Source organism: Phocoena phocoena, chromosome 2 (genome assembly GCF_963924675.1).
Source record: "Phocoena phocoena chromosome 2, mPhoPho1.1, whole genome shotgun sequence".
Lineage (NCBI taxonomy): Eukaryota > Metazoa > Chordata > Mammalia > Artiodactyla > Phocoenidae > Phocoena > Phocoena phocoena.
The window spans coordinates 85,957,768-85,979,988 of NC_089220.1; the positions used below are offsets into that span (position 1 = coordinate 85,957,768).

Sequence of the window (22,221 nt, forward strand, 5' to 3'; positions counted from 1 at the left end):
AAGATAGGGTAAGGAGATTGGAGGTTTGGAGGGTAGAGAGTGATCAGAAGGGCCAGTAAGTAATGGGGTAGGAAGAAATTTTTAATTAAAAAAAGACACACTTTTCCACAGGAAATTTAACTAGATACATCTCTGATTTACCAAATGACCTTTATTTCCTCCTCAGTCACCCTGCTGAGATATGTGCTACCATATGAGATATGCTACTATTGTAGCCCCACTTTGGGTTCCTCCGATGTTTAACTGTGACTGTACTGCTGCTTACAACAGGACCTACCCTCACTCCACCCACACCCCACCCCATTTAAAACTGGGATGAGATAGCAGCTGTAGGGAAAATCAGAACCATGAATGGTAGTCATGGTGGAACAAGCAGAAATTCCAGCTGCCCATTGCTGCTGGTCTTATCCCCAACTCCTTATGTGTGTGAATTAGGAATCTCGTATATTTTTGTCACCCCTTCAAATGATGCTAATCAATCTAAGAGCTTAGCAAATATTTTTAATTTAACATTTTCAAACTGTATAATAACTCAATAATGATATTTTAACCCCACAGTACCTCTGCAGGAGGGGCCTTACAGTATCCCAATATTTCTGGAAAAGCAGGAACAAATTTGTGGGTAAAGATAAATAGCTACAGAGTGCACTGTACTCTCCTTCTGCAGGATCTGCAAGGAAATAAAAATACGTTTAATAAGTACATTATTCTTACCTGGTCAACAGTAGAGTTTCTACATTGTTTATGCTCATTTCTATACTCTGTCTACACAGAGTATACTTTGTACACTATGAAACTGTGGGTGACAAGACACAGTGATCCTTTTTTTTTTTAATTAATTAATTAATTTTACAGTGATCCGTTTAAATCTGATTGAGTCATTCTCCTGATCAGACTTCTCCAACAGCAAACCACTACAAAAATACAAAAGTCCTTATTGTGGCATAAAGGCCCTACCTGATCTGGACCTCATCTCCTACCACCCTCCCCCTGTTCAACAGGCTTCGGCCACTCATCTCTACTCTTCCTTGACTATGTCAAGCAAAGCCTTTGCAGTTATTGTTCCTTCTGCTTAGGAATACTCTTCCTTCAATCACCCGCCCAGTTCAACCCTATCTCCTTTTTCAATGTCCCTTTGCTCAATATCTCCTCACAAACAAGGCTTCCATGACTCTACCCCAGCATTCTCTACTCCCATGACCTGCTTTATTTTTCTTTGCAGCACTTATTACCATTTCACATTATACTATATATATTTATCTGTTTGTTTATATTTCATCTCCTCTCAATAAAAGAAAGGACTTTATCTTATCCATTGCCATACTACAGCACTGACTAGATAATATATGATTTTTTAAAAAATGAAAACAACAGATCTGTACTGACAACCACTTGGAAAGTAGCATCATATTTATACAGAATCAGAACAAACCTACATCTAACAAACCCTACTGAACTGAGTTCAAGATATAGAACCTTCTTAAGGCTGACCTGAGAAAAGGACAAAAGAAAGAATCTCTGAGCAAATTTGATGACTCTTCCAAAATCATACAAACCTTCTGATTTTTACCCATACAAAGCCACAAGGAAACCTTCTCACCTTGATGTAGATTTAACGCAAGTAAAGGAGAAAGGAAATGATTCTGTTACTCAAATACACATAGCCTTGGTTTATCACAACAGCCCTTTCCCAGCAGCATTTTAACTCTTTCATAATAGATACAGTCATATGTTCAAAATTCAAGAAACAGAGTATATAATAAAAATTTCCTCCTACTTAGCCAAACAGTTCTCTTCCCTTAAAAGCAATCAATCTTTCTAATTTTTTGTATACCTTAACCATTATACTCTGCGTGCAGGCATTTTGTAAGATCAAGTACAAAAACTGTACATAGATAGGAGCCATGAATAGGTTTTGCAGACTGTGAGGCTAATCTGGTTTCTGGCCTCACCTTTTACCTACACCAGGGCAGGGGCGCACACATGTTTGGAATGAACACTGATGAAAAAGGTGAGGAATGAAGTGGTTTTTCCTGCTCTCACCTTGTATTCCTGAGGTTGAAGGTAACAAAAAAAGTCTTTTATTTACTACTCTGTGATTTCATTTTCCTACTTACTGGTAAACAGTTCTTCAGGTGGAGTTACTCCAAGTAAATAGTGGAAAAACAATGCAGCACAGCGAAGATAAGGGATGATGCCATTCTTCAACGAGACCCATAAATACCAGCCAGGAATACCACACCCAATGCAGCTAAGAGGCAATAATTCCAGAAGAGAACAGAATACAGATCAGACTAAAATCTAGACTGTAAACACATCCCCTTTCAAAAACATAGCTAAGCATTAAATAATTTTTTATCCATTTAATTTTTAAATATTTAAAACAAAATATTTAACTAGCTAAAGAAAACCACAAATCTTGCATTTTTTACCAGGTAGATGTTTAAGGCAAAGAACTACTTTTTTCTTTCTCCTAACCCTTGTAATGAAATGTGGAGCAAATGTATTTAGCAATAACTAACCAAATCAGCCAAGTTAGCTAAAAAAAAAAAAAAAAAAAAAAGTTAATACTTTCTTGATTTCTGTATTAAAATTGGTGATTTGCAGGGCAGTGAAACTAATCTATATAATACTATAATTTTACAACATAAAGAGTGAACCTTAATGTAAACTATGGACTGTAGTTAATAACAATGTATCAATACTGGTTCAACAATTTAACAAACGTACCACACAAATGCAAGACATTAATAATGGAGAAATTGGTGGGGGGAGGGAGGAAATGGGAACTCTTTGTACTTTCTATTCAACCTTTCTGTAAACCTAAAACAGCTCTAAAAAGTCTATTAACATAAAAATAAATACACACGCACATATATTCAGTACTTAAACTAAAAGAAAAAGGTTGACTGGTGAAGAAGATGAAAACAAAGAGCAGAACTTGGCAGCAGATGAAGCGCTGCAGAGCAGTCTGTTGTACTTTTGGTTTTAACCTCTGCATTGACAATATATTTCACATATTACTCACAGCTGCCTTAAAAAACCTCTAGGTAGTTAAGTGTATTAACTGTATGAATTGCTTTAAAAGGGCAAACTATTTTCAACTTTTTACATTTATTTAAATTCTAACTGCTGCATATTGTTAAAATTCTATCATCTTTTGCCTATGTTCCCATAACAGTTTACAAGAGTAAAGATGTGTCAAAACTTGTTTTAGACTCAGAAACAAATGAATGGGTAGGTTTTACTTTTTGTTATTCCAAAAGCCTTTTAACTGATTTTTAAAAACTGGAATTAAAATGGTTCAAAAGTTATACTGCCGGGCTTCCCTGGTGGCGCAGTGGTTGAGAGTCCGCCTGCCGATGCAGGGGACACGGGTTCGTGCCCTGGTCCGGGAAGATCCCACATGCCGCAGAGCGGCTAGGCCCGTGAGCCATGGCCACTGATCCTGCGCGTCCGGAGCCTGTGCTCCGCAACGGGAGAGACCACAGCAGTGAGAGGCCCGCATACCATAAAAAAAAAAAAAAAGTTATACTGCCAAACAACTGAACAAAGATGTGGAATTATAAAAACAATACTGAAATAGACTGGACTAATGGACTGTTACTCACCCACTTGTATACTGAGAAACTTCTGCCAAGAAAGAAGATGCAGAACGAGCCTCTTCACTCTCTTCTTGAATTTGTGCAAGGGGGAGACCTGAAAAAAAAATTCTGAAAGATAAATCTATGAATTCGCTATTCAATTTATCAATTAAACCTCAATTTCATGGTTCCAGGAAAATAAGCAATGTCAACTCAACTGAGGTTCTTTCCCTTGTTCTCAGTCTAAATTGTTGATCCTGAATATTAAAACTGTTACATAAACTTTAACAGTATGTTAGCTACAGAAACAAATAGGGCAGAATCACAGCCTTGCTAAACATGATGTTTAATAAATGTTTACCTCATTATAACATGACCAGGTAAATAAATTAGTGGTCATCTACCTGCTCTGGGCTCCTAGCTGTCCTGTCTAGCAGGTAGAAATTCAACCCCTAGAAAGGAAAGTAGGTTGCTGTTCTGCCTTCTTGCTCAAGCAAAGAGATACATAAAAAGAATCTTGTGGGGTTATTTTCCTCCATAATCTATCCTTAACCTTTAGTAGGACCATCCTAAACCTTTCCAGCAACTGCCACCTCTCCCACTTAAGTTAAAATTCTGTGTAAGCCATTGAAGTTCTCTGAACTTTAGTTTTATTGTATTAAAATGGGGATAAAAATGCCTATCTTCAGTCTGCTGCGAGGGATGGGTACAGCACATTTGAGTAGTACTCTCTTGTTTTAAAAATATTTTGTTTATCCATTAATTCATCTGAAAGGCCACAGTTAAAATTACCCTGAGTCCCTTACCTTGAATATTGCCAGTTCTTTTCCTTTTTCAATTAAGGTCTCTTTAGAAAATACACTTTTTTTTTTAAAGGAAAATATATCATGAACTCATACTGATATTTCCAATTTAAATGTAAGAGTTCAATATTTGTATATGACTGTTTTTTCAGTATGAGGTAAATTTTACATACAATAAAATGCACAAATATTAAATGCACCATTTAATGAATTTTGACAAAGATCTTTTTACATTAATAAACTTTATTTTTTAAAGCAGCTTTAGGTTCACAGCAAAACTGAGAGAAAAGCACAGATATCCCATATACCCACTATTCCCAAACACCTACGATCTCTCCCACTATCAGTACCATTCACCAGGACTGGCACATTTGTTACAACCTATATTAACACATCATTATCACCCAAAGTCCATAGTTTACATTAGAGATAATTCTTGCTGTTGTACATTCTACAGGTTTTTTTTTTTTTTTTTTTTTTTTTTTTGCAGTACGCGGGCCTCTCACTGTTGTGGCCTCTCCCGCTTCGGAGCACAGGCTCCGGACGCACAGGCTCAGTGGCCATGGCTTACAGGCCCAGCCTCTCCGCAGCATGTGGGATCTTCCCGGACCAGGGCACGAACCCGTGTCCCCTGCATCGGCAGGCGGACTCTCAACCACTGCGCCACCAGGGAAGCCCCATTCTATGGGTTTTGACAAATGTATAAGATGTATCCATTAGTATAGTATCCCACAGAGTAGTTTCATTAAACCCTAAAAACCCTCTGTGCTCTGCCTATTCACCTCTCTCTCCCCTAACCCTTGCCAATCACCACTGGTCATTTTACTATCTCATAGTTTTGCATTTTCCAGAATGTCATAGAATCACACAGCATGTTGCATTTTCAAATTTGCTTTTTTCACTTAGTTATATGTATTTAAGCTTCCTCCATGTCTTTTCATTGCTTCACAGCTCATTTCTTTTTAGCACTGAAGAATACTCCATTGCTTGGATGTACCACAGTTTATTTATCCAGTCACAAGGACATATGGGTTGCTACCAAGTTTTAGCAGTTATGAATAAAGCTGCTATAAACATCTGTGTGCAGGTTTAGTGTGGACGTGGGTTTTCAGTTCATTTGGGTAGATGCCAAGGAGTGTGACTGCTGGACTGCATGGTAGCAGCATGTTTAGTTTGGTTAAGAAACTGCTGAACTGTATTTCAAAGTGGCATGGGCTTCATTCCTACCAGCAATGAGAGCTCCTGTTGCTCTACATCCTTGCCAGTACTTAGTGCTGTCAGTGTTCTGGATTTTGCCCATTCTGATAGATGTATACTGGTATCTCGTTGTTGTTTTAATTTGTAATTCTCTAATGACACCTAATTGTAAACATCTTTTCATATGCTTATTTGCCATCTGGATATCTTCTTTGGCAAGGTGTCTGTTCAGGTCTTTTGTCCATTTTTAATGAGATTGTTTTCTTACTGTTGAATCTTAGAGGAGTTCTTTGTATATTTTGGATAACAGTTCTTTATCAGATGCATCTTTTGCAAATCCATTCAACCAGTTTGTGGCTTATCTTCTCACTCTCCTGATAATAATCTTTTGCAGAACAGAAGTTTTGAATTGTAATGAAGTCCAACTTACCAATTATTTCTTTCATGGATTGTACCTTTGGTGTTGTACCTAAAAAGTCATTGCATACCCAAGGTAACCTAGGTTTTCTTCTATGTTATCTTCTAGGAGTTTTATAGTTTTGTATTTTTACATTTAGGCCTATAATCCATTTTTAGTTAATTTTTGGGAAAGGTGTAAGATCTGTGTCTGTGTCTTGCATGTGGATATCCAGTTGTTCCAGCACCATTTGTTGAAAAGATTATCTTTCCTCCATTCGTCTTTGCCCCTTCATCAAAGATCAATTGACTATATTTATGTGGGTCTATCTGGGGGCTCTCTGTTTTGTTCCATTGATTCATTGGTCTGTTCTTTCACCAGTACCACACTGTCTTGATTCCTGTAGCTTTACAGTAAATCTTAAAGTCAAGTAGTATCAGTCCTCTGACTTTGTTCTTCTCCTTCAATACTGAGTTGGCTATTCTGAGTCTTCTGCCTCTCCATATAAACTTACAATCAGTCTGTTGACACCCAAAAAATAACTTGCAGGGATTGTGACTGGGAGATTATTTGGTTTTTACTTAACTTTTCTGAATTTATTCTTGTGTGTCTTCCTTCTTATACTGAAAATTTGGTTCCCAATGACATTAACACAATCACTTATTTGGTTTAAAAACCGCCTAAAATAATTTCAAAATAACAATATTAGTACTACTGATACCACTAACTGAGTTCAATTTAAGATTTTTTTTGTAGTTCTTCCATTATCAGAATATATCCTACTAGGGAAGTACAGTTGAAATACTGTTTTTAAAAGTCACTTAAGCAATTATTTTCTTGATACACATGTTAGGTTCATTTGTTGTTTTCAATTGTCAAAAAATTATTTTCACCATTTAGATTTTTTTTTAGTTAAGTATAATTAGGGTTCTAAAATCAACCACATTAAAAAGACATTCACAAGAGTCTTTGCTCAAAGTATTGTACTCTTTACTTTGTCCTAGAGGCAACTCTTTTTAATCAGTTTTCGGTTTATACTTCTGTTGTTTCATTTATTAAAAAAATAAGCAAGTATGAATATATGTAAGAATGTATACACATGAATACACATAAAATACCTCACACAAAGGTATATACTAAAACTAGTGTTCTGTACCCTACTTTTTTCACTTAATAATATATCCTGGAGATCACTTTTTCAATAGATCTTGTTCATTCTGTTTTATAGCTGCACAGCATTCCATTATATGGATATACCATAGGTCCTTCAACCAATCTCCCAGTTTTTTGCTATTCCAAATAATGTCACAATGAATAATCTGTGCTTATATCCTTTCATACTTTTGCCAGTAGAGCTTTGGGGTAGATTCCTAGAAGTGGGATTGGTGGGTCAAAAGGTAAATGCATATGTAATTTTGCTAGATACTGTTCTAAGGTCACTTTAATTATCTGTCCTCTAAATTATTTGAACTTTCAGTAGCCTTTATTGATCACTGATACTCAAAACCCAACTTTGCTTTCTATTAAGAGCAGAGTCTATAAGGACAACTATACCACAATTCCATGATATTACTCATGTATCCTCAAATGAACATTCATCCAAAAAATATTTATTGAGTTCTTACTGGGTATAACAAAAGTTGCTAGACACTTGAAGTTTATGAGGGAAGATTTTGAAATTTGAATGTTCCCTATTAAAGAAACAGTAGGCAAGAAGGAGCAGGGAGAAAGGAGAAGCAGGGAGAGGAGTGGAACAACAGTAAGATATAACTATAAAATAAGACACTATGTGATAACTGCTATAAAATGAACAAAGTACTATCATTCTAGCTGGAGGAATCAAGAATGTTTCGTAGACAGGCTTATCGAAAGGCTGAAAGTATTTAGGTAGGAACAAACACTGGAGAGACTAATCCTCAACCTTGAGATTGGGGAATTTGAAAAAAAAAAAAGAAGGGAAAAGCAGATCCAAATGGTCTCCCTGTATACCTAGAGAGCAGCTGCAAGTTAGAGAATCAAGTGGTTGACCTAATTATTCCTGTCACAGTTCTTCTAACCTTTCCGTTTAAACAGCATCCGTAAAGAAACAAATGAACAGTCATTCAATAAGAGACATAATACAGAACTTAGAAATATATAAAATGATTAATCACAAGCATAATTTATTTTGCCAATAAATCATGGGCAAATGTAATTTACAGTTAACAACTGATGGGAGCTTTACCTGTGTCTGTGGTTAGAAGTATCTGAAGCATGTGTGCCATGGTGATCAAATGGAAGAGATAAAGGTGGTTATAGGAAGAACTAATTGATGAAGGCTGCAGATCAACAGCATCATCCCAATACAAGGATGGGAATGCTAACACAGTACCCACCTATGAGAGAAAATGGACATCAACATGGGTAACAACAAAGACCAACACAAGTTAATCTCATAACTAAATGTAAAGAACACCAGAGCCTGCACGTTTGTGTTTTTTTTTAATAACCACCATATTTTTCCTAATTATTCAACAAGATATTTTATAATATAATATACCACAAATAGAGGACAAATGTCATCACCAAACAGATTTAACCCTTTGCTGGGTCTACTTATTCTAGTTCTAGGTAGTGGTCTCAACCCTGCGGTTTCAGAAGATTCAACATTACAATGACTTGGGGAGCTCTTAAAATAACACTGATACACAGGCCCCACCCCAGTCCAATCAAATCATAATCTCAGGTGGTCGGGCCCATTTACCAGCATTCTTTTCAAGGTTCCCCCAAGAGATTCCAAAAGATAGGGAGACAACCACTGGGTAGAGGATACTGGCTAACCTTGCATCCACAAACTCCATGCTCCCAACTTCACCATGGCTCTTTCTAGAGAACTCGCTTTGAAGGAATGGAATCTTCACAGGGATGGAAAAGCTGTGCAAGAAACTCACAAAACAGTTGCCACCTAACCATAGGTGTTTTGGGGGAAGCCTGGATGCACCCATGGCCTGGTCCCTATCACGAATAATTAATGATTTTAAGACAGCTCACCCCATCATTCACTGCTTAGAATGTAAACAAGATGAGGAAAAGAGGAAGGGGGAAAATACATTATTAGAAAAAGTTTGCTTGTATAGACACTAACTAAATATAATCAACTAGAATAAGACCTATTACAAAGTAAAGGGTAAATGTGGTTTCATTTTTAAAGTGATTTTCATGGTCTCAGTCAAATCTGTATCTATTTGTAAAGGGAATGGACAAAAGAGACTAAACTTTGAACACTGATAATTTATAATCTTGAACAAAGAGCATAAATTTCAATGAGGAAAACACACGAAATTCTAAGCTTGAGTGACTAAAAAAAAAAATTTACTGAACACTTACCAAAACATGAAATAGATCTACAGATAGAAGGCAAGGTGTAGCTTCTGATTTTAGGTTAGGAAGAACAACTAAAAAACAAAAAAATCTTAATGTAATTCAGTCAGTCATAAGCAATGTAGTTAAATATAATGCAAGATCTAAAACAAAAATTTAACAGGGTTATAATACAGAAACTGATAAACTGGTATATCACACCTTTAAGATATAGGAACCATAATTAAAGATAAACTAAACTGAGAAAAGGCTCTAAAAAGCCCTGGATGCAATTTAATGGTTGAAATATAAGATACAGGGGCAAAGGGTAAATAAATTAGGATGACTGAAGTAAGAAATTGTTTGATAAGTATTTGCTGAATGAAAAAGAATTCCTTTTATACAATGTTCCCTACCACTTTTTCCCCCCTAACTACGCATTTCTAAATGTTCTGTGATACATAAAATACGTGAACAATTTGGGGTTTGGAGCAGGGAGAGCATGAACAGCACTGTAAATGAAAGGAGTATGGAGATGATCCTCCTGAATTAAAATTAGATAATGGTTTATATGGGCTGATGAATGGAAGGAAATGCAGACAGCTCAAAAACTTTGTCTTTCTGATTTGATCAGTCTCTAAATTTGGAAGTCAGAGAAAGAGTGACAAGGAAGTGAAATCAAGAATTCAAAACAACAGTAAGGGTTTTGTATATATAAAAATGAGGGAATTAATTTATTTCAATAAAACTATTATTTGTTTAAAATTCAGACTAGGGGCTTCCCTGGTGGCGCAGTGGTTGAGAGTCCGCCTGCCAATGCAGGGGACACGGGTTTGTGCCCTGGTCCGGGAAGATCCCACATGCTGCGAAGTGGCTGGGCCTGTGAGCCACGGCCGCTAAGCCTGCGCGTCCGGAGCCTGTGCTCCGCAACGAGAGAGGCCACAACAGTGAGAGGCCCACGTACCGCAAAAAAAAAAAAAAAAAATTCAGACTAGATGAATTTCTCAACCCCAAATCCAAGATTCTAAACAAAACCATAAAAGTTAAGAGCATGGGCTTTGGAGTCAGACAGAAATGGGATGCAGTACTTCCTGCGACTATTTGTCATAAGCAAGGTACTTGACTTCTCTAAGTCTACAGTGTATACAAGATTGTTGAGAGGTTCGTTAACATGTGCATTAAAAGTACTTATCCTGAGCTTGGCATACAGTAATCGATAAACGGTATTAATATTGGCTTTAAAAAACAAAGTGATAACAGGGCTCTGCCATTAACTTGCTATGTTAATAGCTAAATAGCTATAAATAAATAAATAAATCTTCCATTTATGCTAAATTAAATATCTCAGCAAAACTTATGTGATATAGCAGGAAGAGCATAGGTTTTATGGTCAGGCTTGGATTCAAATATTAGTTCTGCCTCTTTTTATGACCTCAGTCAAGTCAAATAACTTCTCTGTGCCTCAGTTTCTTCATCTGTAAATCAGGAAAATGATAATTTCCTTGAAGAATGGCAGTTCAAAGACATGATTATATAAAAAGATCCTTGTACAATGCCTGGCACATACATGGCAGTGAGCATTGTATGTCCTGTTGCTACTGCAGAATCAACATGTTACAACATTATTCATCACCTTTCACACAAAACAGCTCTTTATTGTGGACTTTCTGGACTTCCCTATTTCTCTCAATAATCTAGTTACTCATTTTAATTCAAAATCTTGCCTCCACCCATCACAATCCCCTCCCTAATTTATGCTACTACATGCAGATGCATGTTACCTTTAATTTTTCCTTTTTCCAATCCAACCTATACAATATCAAATTAACTTTAGAATATTATTGCTCAAAATGTTTCAAGAATTCCCAATAACTTGAAGAATAAAGTTCAAACTTCTCATTGGGACATTTAAGATCCTCTATTTTTATCAAAACAACTTCATGCTTCTCTATCTATCTACAGGTGCCACTACTCCTATCAAACTTGCCTAACTTGAACATATCACATGCTTTCCTACCTCCTCAATCTGTTTAAATTGTGCCCTGGGCTTAGAATGCTGTCTCTGTTCCTCTCAGCTTATCTTTATGGACCCTGTTAGAGGGAAAAAACAGCAGAGCCCCACAGTGATCCCTTCCTGTCTCAATTCTTGAAGCATGTATTCTTACCATATATCTGGCATTTGGCTACATTATAATGTGAGTTTTCACAGAGGTTCTGCTTCTTTAATTCAATCATAAGCCTTACAAATGGCAGGGACCGTATCTTCTGCCTCTATACAGAGTTTATAGCCCTAACACCTTGCAAATAAAGATGTTCCTGCTAATAAATTTTCACATACCAAACTTTTACATAAAGGCACAAAGCTACATTACAGAGCAAAAGCACATCAATTCTATTAGTTACTGCCAATTAGAGATTATGCACTATTATTTCAGTTTCTGCTATCTGTGATGATGTTAAATAGTCTCTTTGTTTGGTGCTTATTTTGACGTGTTTTAAACAGTATAAATCCCATAACGTGTGATGAATGTAAAAGCAGGGAGACTATTTGGAAGTGCTGGTAAAACAAGGTATCCAAATTATAACTGAAATGAAAAGAGATGCCAAAAAATAAAAAAACCAGACCAAAATATTACTGTGCAAATAGGATAAACTGTTAACAACAGGAAGAGGTCCTAAGAATAAGAAGCATGTTTAACACATGCAAAATTCTGGGCCTGTGCAACTGACCAATAAGAGAAAAAGTAAATGAAAAAACAGAAAAAATTTAAGTGTGTAGCTAGGGAACAGCATTAATATTAGATTCCTATTAGCATGAGATTAATTCAGGAGATAGCTGGAAATAAACTTGAAGATATAAAACTTGGCAGGATAAAAGTTCTAATGAAATTTAGGTGGCAGATTTGTGGAGCCATGGAACCCCCATGTCATTAGAGTGACAGAAAGCTGCCCAGGAAGAGCTCCCTAAGAAGCTTGTGGGAATCAACAAGGAGGAAGGTGACCTGTTTCAACAGACTTTCAAGGTAAAGTAACTGGTCAATTTTGGGGGAAAAAGCCTGTTAGATCAGCTAGAAAAACACTATGCCTGGCTTTAAAGCTTAAAAAGACTGAATGACTCTCTTATTTGGTAGAAACATACCTAGGAAGTGCAAGCTTAAACCTCTTTACCTGTGACATATTGAACTTACGAATAAAAAGACTTATAAAAACAGTCTTTTTTAAGCCTGACCTATTTAGACGCAAAGGAGCTCCTGTAGTACAAATACCTAAATGGAAATGCAGACAACCAAAATGAAAGCCAAATCATTCTACTACTGTATAACCTCTAATCCCTCTTTTTGTTTTTATATTGAGTACCATATGGGCTTAATTTCTAGCTTGTTAGAATCTAAAAAAAACCCCAACTCAGCTGTTATAGCCTGTCTCTCAAAGAAAAGGGCATGCACGGACCTACAGTCTGAGATTACCACACTTAGCACTTCTATTATTTTTATATGACTTTGATACACACCAGCAAAACTAAACATATTTTTAAATGTTCTAGCCACATCACTGCTCCCTTTTCGAACCAGACTGAGATACAAGATGTTAGTGATTGTGGATGTTGGTTCAAAAAAGCCCCTAGGTGGGTATAACCGATACACGTTGACAACATTTGAAAACACTTGGCTTTAAAAATAAGATTGCAGGTATTAAAGGGGCAGCCATGTGTTTTGTTTTCTTTTTGTTTTTTCTTTTGTAAGGCTGTGGTAATGAGTATCCAAAATTAGTGCAGTGTGTTGTTTCCTAATAAAATACACTGCCAGAAATGCAATGGGAAAAGACACATAAATAACATAATAATAATAATTCAGAGAAGACTCTACCTGATAGAAGACGAATCAGATGTTTCTGTATCAGGACCTGAGAACAGGTAATCCTTTGTGCAATGGCAAACTGCATTAATGCTTTTAGACCATTATGCTAGATTGGAAGAGAGGGGAAGATAAAAAGATAAGGGAAGATAAAAGACCTAAGTCATTCAATGTAAAAACCAATCCCAGTCTGCAAGAATTAGTGCAGACTTACTATATACTTTACATTCTTGCAAATTTAGTTACAATATTTTTAATACTTCTAAAAAGTTTTATGACTTCACCGAATTTTTTTAATAGATCTTCCCATGACAAAGAGGTATTAAAGATATAATCATCTCAATTCTCATTTAAGTACTCATTTTCCCCAGAGTCATTCTCTTAAATATCTGGCCTAAATTATTCTATTGAGGCCTGTGCAAATAAACGTATTTACAGAAATTCTAAAATGATGGCAGAAAATCACTGAATTCAGGGAACAGATCTTCTGCTTCCCAGATGGAAGGATGGGAACTATAGGGAAGCACATCGTGGACTCCAAGTCCCCTGTGTCAGCTATCAGATAATAAGAGAGAAATGGCTAGGAAGTAGGTGGTCTAGGGAATCCTGTTACCCAGTTTGTTTTCACAGGGCTACTGAGCACATTTCTTAAGTACTGTTTTTCAGGGTCCCCAATGTTATGAGGCTTGGGCCTGAGGCAGGAGTATAGTTATACAGAGTCAGGATCTGCCCATCAAGGAGTCATGGTTTAGTTTTATTCTTGAATTCAGTATGATGATTTATCTAGAGCTAAGCCAGCATTAATACTTAATATTACATGATGGTACAAAATTAGTGAGAAGGAAAAATGTAAGAGACACTAGGGTTCTGATTTGGAAATAAACAGAGAAGGGGATAAAAAGTAACCAAGTATCATCAGAAATCTTTCTGTGAATTACATTTAACCACTAAGATTGAGAAAACTCTCCAAAGTGTATAATGTTGGCCTTTCAGTCTCCTATGAGACTGAAGGAGCTTTTTTTTTTAACAGAATTCTGCTAACTTTTACAGAAAAAGGAGTGAATAAAGATTTTTTTAAATGATAAATTTACTGTGGACTCCCTAAAAAAGCATACCATGAGTTACACGTACCCTGCTGGAATACACATACCTGTCTATTTTGAAGTGCTCCAAACAAAGGTTTTCTTTCATCTCCCAAGAGGTTTTCTCAAAGAGTAAGAAAAACAAAAATGATAAATTCTGAATACTGCTACAATTGTATACTTGGTTTCTGTCTATCAGATGTTCTTTAACTAATCTTATTTTTGACCAGATGCTTTGCACTTTTCCCCTTCAAAATTTCATGTTTAAGTCTATGCCAAAATTTCCCCCCCTCCCAATTTTTTAAAATATTTATTTATTTTGCTGCGCCGAGTCTTAGTTGCGGCACACGGGATCTTCGTTGCTACATGTGGGCTCTTTTAGTTGTGGCATGTGGCACCGGGTCAAACCCGGGCCCCCTGCATTGGGAGCACGGAGTCTTAACAACTGGACCACCAGGGAAGTCCCCCAAATTTCCAAACTTTTGAGTGAGAGAATACTACAGAGGCAAATGTAGATCATTCACAAATTGCTACTACAAATAATAAAGTCCCTGCAGCAGTCAATAAAGAATACCTGGGGGCTTCCCTGGTGGCACAGTGGTTGAGAGTCCGCCTGCCAGTGTAGGGGGCACGGGTTCGTGCCCTGGTCTGGGAAGATCCCACATGCTACGGAGCGGCTGGGCCCGTGAGCCATGGCCGCTGAGCCTGCGTGTCCGGAGCCTGTGCTCCGCAACCGGAGGGGCCGCAACAGTGAGAGGCCCGTGTACTGCAGAAAAAAAAAAAAAAAGAATACCTGGGAAAAACAAAGCATTCTGGTTCATTTATCCTCCTTTAAAAAAAAAAAATTTCTATGCAAAAAAATTTTTTTCTTTAATTGAAGTATAGTTGACTTACAATATTATATTAAGTTCAGGTATATAGTAATTTGATATTTTTACAGATTATACTCCATACAAAGTTATTATAAAATACTGACTATATTCCCGTGCTTTGTATTACTTCCTTGTAACATTTATTTTGTACCTAGTAGTTTGTACCTCTTAATCTCCTTCACCTATTTTGCCCCTACCCCTACCCCTCTCCCCTCTGGTAACCACTAGTTTGTCCTTTGTATCTGTGAATCTGTTTGCTATATTTGTTCATTTGTTTTATATTTTAGATAGCACATATAAATAAAAACATACAGTATTTGTCCTTCTCTGCAAAAAATTTTTAAATAAGTAATTTTTTTAATATAGTAAAACCTATTTTGTTAAAAAATAATACATAAGACAGACGTAAGTAACGTTATTGCTCTTTTAGGTACTATTAAAAAACAATTAGATTTATAGGATAAAAAGATGAAACTGAAAATACCAAAAAAGCATGGGTTCAGAAATATATTTTGCCTTGTTGGCTAGGGTATTTATTACTAAATTACTCTTATTTTCACTGATCCTTGGTAGCAAACACATCTGTGAGAGTGGAAGGCTTATTTCTTATTTTCTTTTTGCATTTTTTTATCATGTATTTTTTCTTATTCTAGCTTTGAAGAAAGCAGAAAAAATAGAAAAACAGAACTGGCTAAAAATGGACAAAATTTTGGCTAATCTAGACACCATTAAACACAAAATGCGATAGTTAAAAGGTCAGTATGAACTAAATCAAGTATCACCATGTTTAATTCTAAATGTAACCTCAATTTGCTGGTAGTTTTTTTTACCATTAGATACCAGATGTTTAACTGAATATTATATATTGTGTTACAAAAGTCACTTGAGCAAGTATAAAACCTATTAATATATCTTTTCAGTTCAGTACTGATTTTATATTTGTAAATTTTATATTAAAATGAGTATCACATGATTTATATATACATTTTTAAAATTTGGAGGATGTGTGGATCATATAACCACCCTATTGGTTTTGAAACAATTCCTGAACTGACATTTTATGGACTTTGGAATTAGTCATTAAGCAAAACTTTGTTATTTCCTGGGTATTGCTTGGGAAGAAGTTTTGTTAAATAATCTGAGCGAGGAAGTACTAAATTCTTCAGAGATTAGTGCCTTTATCTCAGAAGGGCACCCTCTTGTTATGCGGCATAAGATATCTTACTCACAAAGTGATCGATTGACAATATTTGTCCTCTTCTTCCATTCTCTTTGTCAGACCCTCTGTTTTGATTCCTCAACTATTTTTCATAACTGTGCCAACACATCCTGTATATGTCTCTCCACACCCACAGGGAGTGAGATAAATTAGCTGTTTATGCACTAGGAATAAAGTACAGCATTATATCCACTGCATGGAAAAAGCCCTAGAGTGAAAACTATGTAACACTCTATTAATCAAATAGATTCAAATTACTATGTTACAGAAACACATATGAAGACTCAGTCCTATTCTCCAATGAATTTCTCATATACTCTATAACAAAACTGTCACTTTTTAAAATGTTCAATGCCTAAATATAAATTTCCAATTCCTAATGCTTGTGTTCCCAAAATAGTAAAGTGTAAAAGTACCTTCATTGTAAATCTGAAGATATTTAGTAGATTATGACTCCAAAAGAATGCTTTACATTTCATATCATATTGTTCAGATTCTATTTAAACCTCATCTTTTCTTTTTCTCATTTTATTTAATCACAGTAAATATAAACCTGTGTATTTATTTTTTACCCACAATTTAAGTCTGACAGGTTTGGAAATAACTTCTAAAATCCGTTCACAGAGACTGATGCTGATGTTCAGGAAGGCTCTGTGAAAGAAGTGGCTTTGGACTTCCCTGGTGGCGCAGTAGTTAAGAATCTGCCTGCCAGTGCAGGGGACATGGGTTTGAGCCCTGGTAGATCCTACATGCTGCAGAGCAACTAAGCCCGAGCGCCACAACTACTGAGCCTGCGCTCTAGAGCCCACGAGCCACAACTACTGAAGCCCACACACCTAGAGCCCGTGCTCCACAAGAGAAGCCACTGCAATGAGAAGCCCGTGCACCACAACGAAGAGTAGCACCCTCTCTCTGCAACTAGAGAAAGGCCTGTGTGCAGCAACGAAGACCCAACGCAGCCAAAAATAAAATATAAATAAATTTATTTTAAAAAAAGTGGCTTCATGTTAGTTACTTCAAATCATGAAATAGTGCCTTATTACAAAACTATATTTAAATGAAGAAAATGTGGTAGAACCATTAAAAACAACTACCAGAAAAACTGGAAAATGAGTCTGAAACTGGCTTGGATAAAGATGACATGAAAGAATTACAGTTCTTAACTCTTTTTCATGTAGTACTCTATCTTGTGACTATCATGAGCAAATACATTAATTTAAAAATCTAAGCAATTCTTCACTGCTTCACTACCCCTGTCTTTAATGAGATATATAACACTATGTAAGTTTAAGGTATACAACAGGGGTCCCCAACCCCCAGGTTGTGGACCGATATCAGTCAGGGGCCTGGTAGGAACCGGGCTGCACAGCAGGAGGTGAGCAGCGAGTGAGCTAAGCTTCATCTGCTGCTCCCCATCGCCTGCATTACCACCTGAACCACTCTCCCACGCCCAGGCCACCAGTCCGCAGAAGAACTGTCTTCCATGAAACTGGTCCCTGGTGCCAAAAAGGTTGGGGACCGCACAACATGATTTGATAGCTACACTCTTCTCTAAGAAGCTTTCAACATGGCAGAGAACTTGACAGTGGGCTTCCCTTTAGACTTGGTAGGTTTCTTGCTGCTAATCTGTCTCTCCTGACCACCTCAGTCTTCCTTTCTCTTTCCTGGTAATTTTTTAGATGACTTTAGTTTACCTTTCTTTTTATCTCAAAGTGTAAAAGAAATAAAAATACTGGACATTTCTGGGTTGAGTCTTCTTCCTTTGTTTTTCTCTGATCTTCCAGTGTTGTAACTCTGCCACCTTTCGAATATAGCTTGCTTCATGCTGTCCCTTTCAAGTATTTTTAGTTTATATGCTCATTTTTGTAGTTAAAAGAGATTAATACAAAATATTCTAAGGCTAAATGGCATCATGTCACCTAATCTACTGATATACTAAGAGGCCTTAAACAAGTCAAAGTATTCCAGGCCATCAGGGAAAAAAAGGAATTTTGGTCAATCAATGTTAATTCTGTTTCTATAAAGCTCCAAACTAGCTTTATAGGCTTTACCAATTGCCTGGATAGTGAAAGCACATGTGCTCCAGGTCATCATGGGGATTCGAGGATCCGTTTCATCAGGAGGCACTTTCAATCCAATTCTATAAATTGTTGTGGCAAAGAGAAGGACCATTTCCTTGATGCTATTAGAATATTTTATCCTAAAAATGAAACAAGAAAAATTTATATTGATATAATGGTCTAGTAAAAGGGGCTACCTATTGAGAAGTCCAATTAAGTACCAAAGCAAGAATTTAACTCCTTTTGACAAAGTAAACTACCCTTTGTCAAATTAGATACAAGAGCTGCTGAAGAAGATTTATTCCTTAAGAAAAAATGGGAAAAGCAGAACTGTAACTCCTACAGGTAGAAAAATGTCTCTGACAAAATGGTAATGACCCAGATAACTTCTTATAAAAGATGCAGTAAATGTTCACAGCAGAAAGGGTCCAGGTCCAAATTAAGGAACAGATTGGAGAGAGGATTAAAACTCAGAGGAGAGCTTCCCTGGTGGCGCTAGTGGTTGAGAGTCCGCCTGCCGATGCAGCGGACGCGGGCTCGTGTCCCGGTCCGGGAAGATCCCACATGCCACGGAGAGGCTGAGCTTGCGCGTCCGAGCCTGTGCTCCGCAGCGGGAGAGGCCGCAACGGTGAGAGGCCCGCATACCACAAAAAAACAAACAACTCAGAGGAAACAGATCTGACATAAGTTTTAGTGTATGGATAAGGGACCAAGAAGTACTTCTGCGCTGATAGGGGTGTGTGTATGTCTGTGTGTGTATATAATAATATATGTACTAGCAATGATTATTTCTGGTTTCCTGAACTTCTATTTGTTGCAAGTAACAAATATTTTCAGTAGCAATGGGATGCATAATGTAAACAAGGATCACAACTAGAAAAATGTACCTCAGATAATATTCATTAACTAGTAATATCTGATTTGGATATATTATATTTTTCAAAGTGCCTTCACATAAATATCTTTCCATTAACGTTATGAGGTAAGTTAGAAGACCACTGTCTCAATCTTACAAACAAGAAAATGAATTGTGGTAGGGCTGGAGTGACCTGAGACTTTTCAGAAGTCACAGAGCAAGTCAGATGTGATTTTAACTTAAGCCTCTTAAATTCTGTTCTTCTTGTAGGTTGGACTATATAAAAATAGTATTTTTGTTGGTCAAAAACAGTTAATTATAGGCATGGTTCACCCTAATACATATTAAATACATATTACTCTAATATCTCAAACCACTTAATTTCATTAGTACAAATAAAACTCTAGGGAGAAAGCAACAAGATAAAAATGGGATAAAGAAAACAATTTTACAAATAAAGCAAGAAGGAAGGAAAGAACTGTTCTTCACTCTTATTTTCACAACCACTTACAAACTTCTCTTGTTTAGATACTTACGAAGACTGAACTCCAAAACTCAGAATAGAATGGAACTCAAAAGTGGAATCACCCATTCCTTGATCAAACAAGACTGGAATTGTTGGCTTTTCTCCTTACAAATTAAAAGGAAAAAGAAAGAAAAATCACAGGAGTTTAGCCTGACACACACTTTTCTAGCTTTTGTAAATTATATATGATCATTTTAGAAAACTTAGAAAATGTTAATAAGCAATAAATAATCATTCACAATTTCTCCACCTAGATAACCAGATGGCATTAGGGTGATATTCTTCTGTTCTCCATATAAATGTTACACGTGTAGATTTTTTTTAAAAAGGACAACATCTCTAGTACTGTTCTGTATCTTGTTTTTTCACTAACAGATCATAAATGTCTTCCACATCAGTAACTGACCCTCTATATTTCTATTTTTAACAAATGCATAGTATTCTATTAGTAAGGCAGCATGCGTTAGTGAATAAGAACAAGGATCTGGAGCCAAGCTGCCTGGGTATGAATCCTAGCTCTGCCAGTGACTGTTACTAAGACCTTGGGTAAATACTAAACCTCTTTGTGGCTCCATTTCCTTATCAAATTAGAATTGTTATTCCCGTACGTGAAATGACTTGTTTTCTTCTGGTGGCTCTTGAGATTCTTTTCTTCATCTGTGGTTTTCAGCAGTTTGGGTATGACCTATCTAGGTATGCTTTTAAGTTTGAAGTTCACTGAGCTTCTTAAACCTATAAATTTAAGTCTTTCTCTAAGTTTGGAAAGTTTCCAGCTATTATTTCTTCACTATTTTTTCTGTACCATCCTTTTTCTTTTCAGGACTTCAATGACACAAATGTTGGGCTAAAGGGAAGAAAAAAATGTTCCATATGTCCCTAAGGATACTGCATCACTTTTCTGCATCACTTTTCTGTCCATTCTTCATTGTGTAATTTCCCCTGATCTAATTTCAAATTCACTGACTCTTATCTCACCGTCTCCATTCTACTACTGAGCCCATTCAGTTAAAACTGTATTCTTTTTTTCTAAAAGATTTAATTAATTAATTAATTAATTTTGGGGCTGCGCTGGGTCTTCCGTTGCTGTGCGTGGGCTTTCTCTAGTTGTTGCGAGCGGGGGTTACTCTTCATTCTGGTGCGAGGGCTTCTCATTAAGGTGGCTTCTCTTGTTGTGGAGCACAGGCTCTAGGCGCGCAGGCTTCAGTAGTTGCAGCACATGGGCTCAGTAGTTGTGGCGTGCTGGCTTCAGTAGCTGTGGCTCATGGGCTCTAGGTGCGCAGGCTTCAGTAGTTGTGGTGCACGGGCTTAGTTGCTCTGTAGCATGTGGGATCTTCCCAGACCAGGGCTCGAACCCATGTCCCCTGCATTGGCAGGCGGATTCTTAACCACTGTGCCACCAGGGAAGCCCCCATTCAGTTAATTTTTTAATTCATGTAGTATTTTTTCAATTTTGTTATCTCCATTTGGTTCTTTTTTTATAGTTTCTATTTTTTCCTGATGAGAACTCCTATTTTTCCATTCACTTCACGAGTGTTCACCTTTATTTCATGTTTCATGACTATAAAGCTGCTTTATACTTTTTGTCTGAAAAGTTCAACACTAAAACATCTCAGGATTGGCAGTTGGTTGACTGTTTTTTTCCTTGAGAGTTGGTCAGATTCTCCTGGTTCTCTGTACCTTCAGTAATTCTGGATTGTGTCTTGGATACTTTGAACATTACACTGTGAATATATTTGAACATTACTGGTCCACATTAACATTCTCTGGAAAAATGTACCTTTTTTGTTGTTGTTCTAGTAGGCAATCAACCCAACCCAAATCAGGTTCAACAAGTTCTGTCTCACTCCCTGTAAGTGGTGGTTCCAATGTTAGTTTTCAGAGCCTTTGCTATGCTGTTTGGGTCTGCCAGTATATGTACTACTCAGGGCTTAGTCTGGAACTTGACTGGTGGTTTAATGCAGCTTCAGTCTCAAAGCTGTTGCTATGCTTCTTTGGGTCTGTTCCACACACGTGCAGCTTGGAGCTGAGCTCAGGACTTGTGTTTGTCTCAAAAGTAGGAGATTCCTGTCTACAGCTCTCTCCTCTCTGGGATTCCCCCTATACTCTCTAGCTCCAAGGGGCCCTTTTTCCCAGTTCCTCTGGTCAAAATGACCAATTTCTCTCAGTTTTAGTCCCCTGTGCTGACTGGGGCTAACCTTGCAGTGAAGCTGTGAGGCAAAGAAAAAAATAATGAGGATTCACCCAGAATTTTTTGGAATATAGTGGTCCCATTTCTCCCAGATCTTTTGGCCAGTAAGACTGGTTTTCTCTTGGGATTTTAGATATTTATGTGGCCACCATGGCAGTGCAGTTCCATGACTGGAGCTGGCCTTGGGAAAGAGCCAAAAGAGAGGGAAAAAAACACAACAAGTGGCATGGACATATATACACTA

The 22,221-nt window shown here is 37.0% G+C and overlaps 1 protein-coding gene across 1 annotated transcript in view; it reads right to left on the bottom strand.

The window, feature by feature from the left end:
* The window catches only part of UBR1 (ubiquitin protein ligase E3 component n-recognin 1), a 173,489-nt gene that overhangs the window by 15,732 nt on the left and 135,536 nt on the right, over nucleotides 1-22,221 (bottom strand). Inside the window, exons 34-42 of the mRNA XM_065900181.1 lie at nucleotides 19,800-19,893; nucleotides 18,399-18,547; nucleotides 14,325-14,380; nucleotides 13,187-13,283; nucleotides 9,348-9,415; nucleotides 8,206-8,356; nucleotides 3,612-3,699; nucleotides 2,118-2,251; nucleotides 562-670 (exon numbers count right to left, since the gene is read on the bottom strand). Coding sequence (XP_065756253.1) covers nucleotides 562-670; nucleotides 2,118-2,251; nucleotides 3,612-3,699; nucleotides 8,206-8,356; nucleotides 9,348-9,415; nucleotides 13,187-13,283; nucleotides 14,325-14,380; nucleotides 18,399-18,547; nucleotides 19,800-19,893 — 946 coding nt within the window. The remainder of the gene's footprint in view (nucleotides 1-561; nucleotides 671-2,117; nucleotides 2,252-3,611; nucleotides 3,700-8,205; nucleotides 8,357-9,347; nucleotides 9,416-13,186; nucleotides 13,284-14,324; nucleotides 14,381-18,398; nucleotides 18,548-19,799; nucleotides 19,894-22,221) is intronic.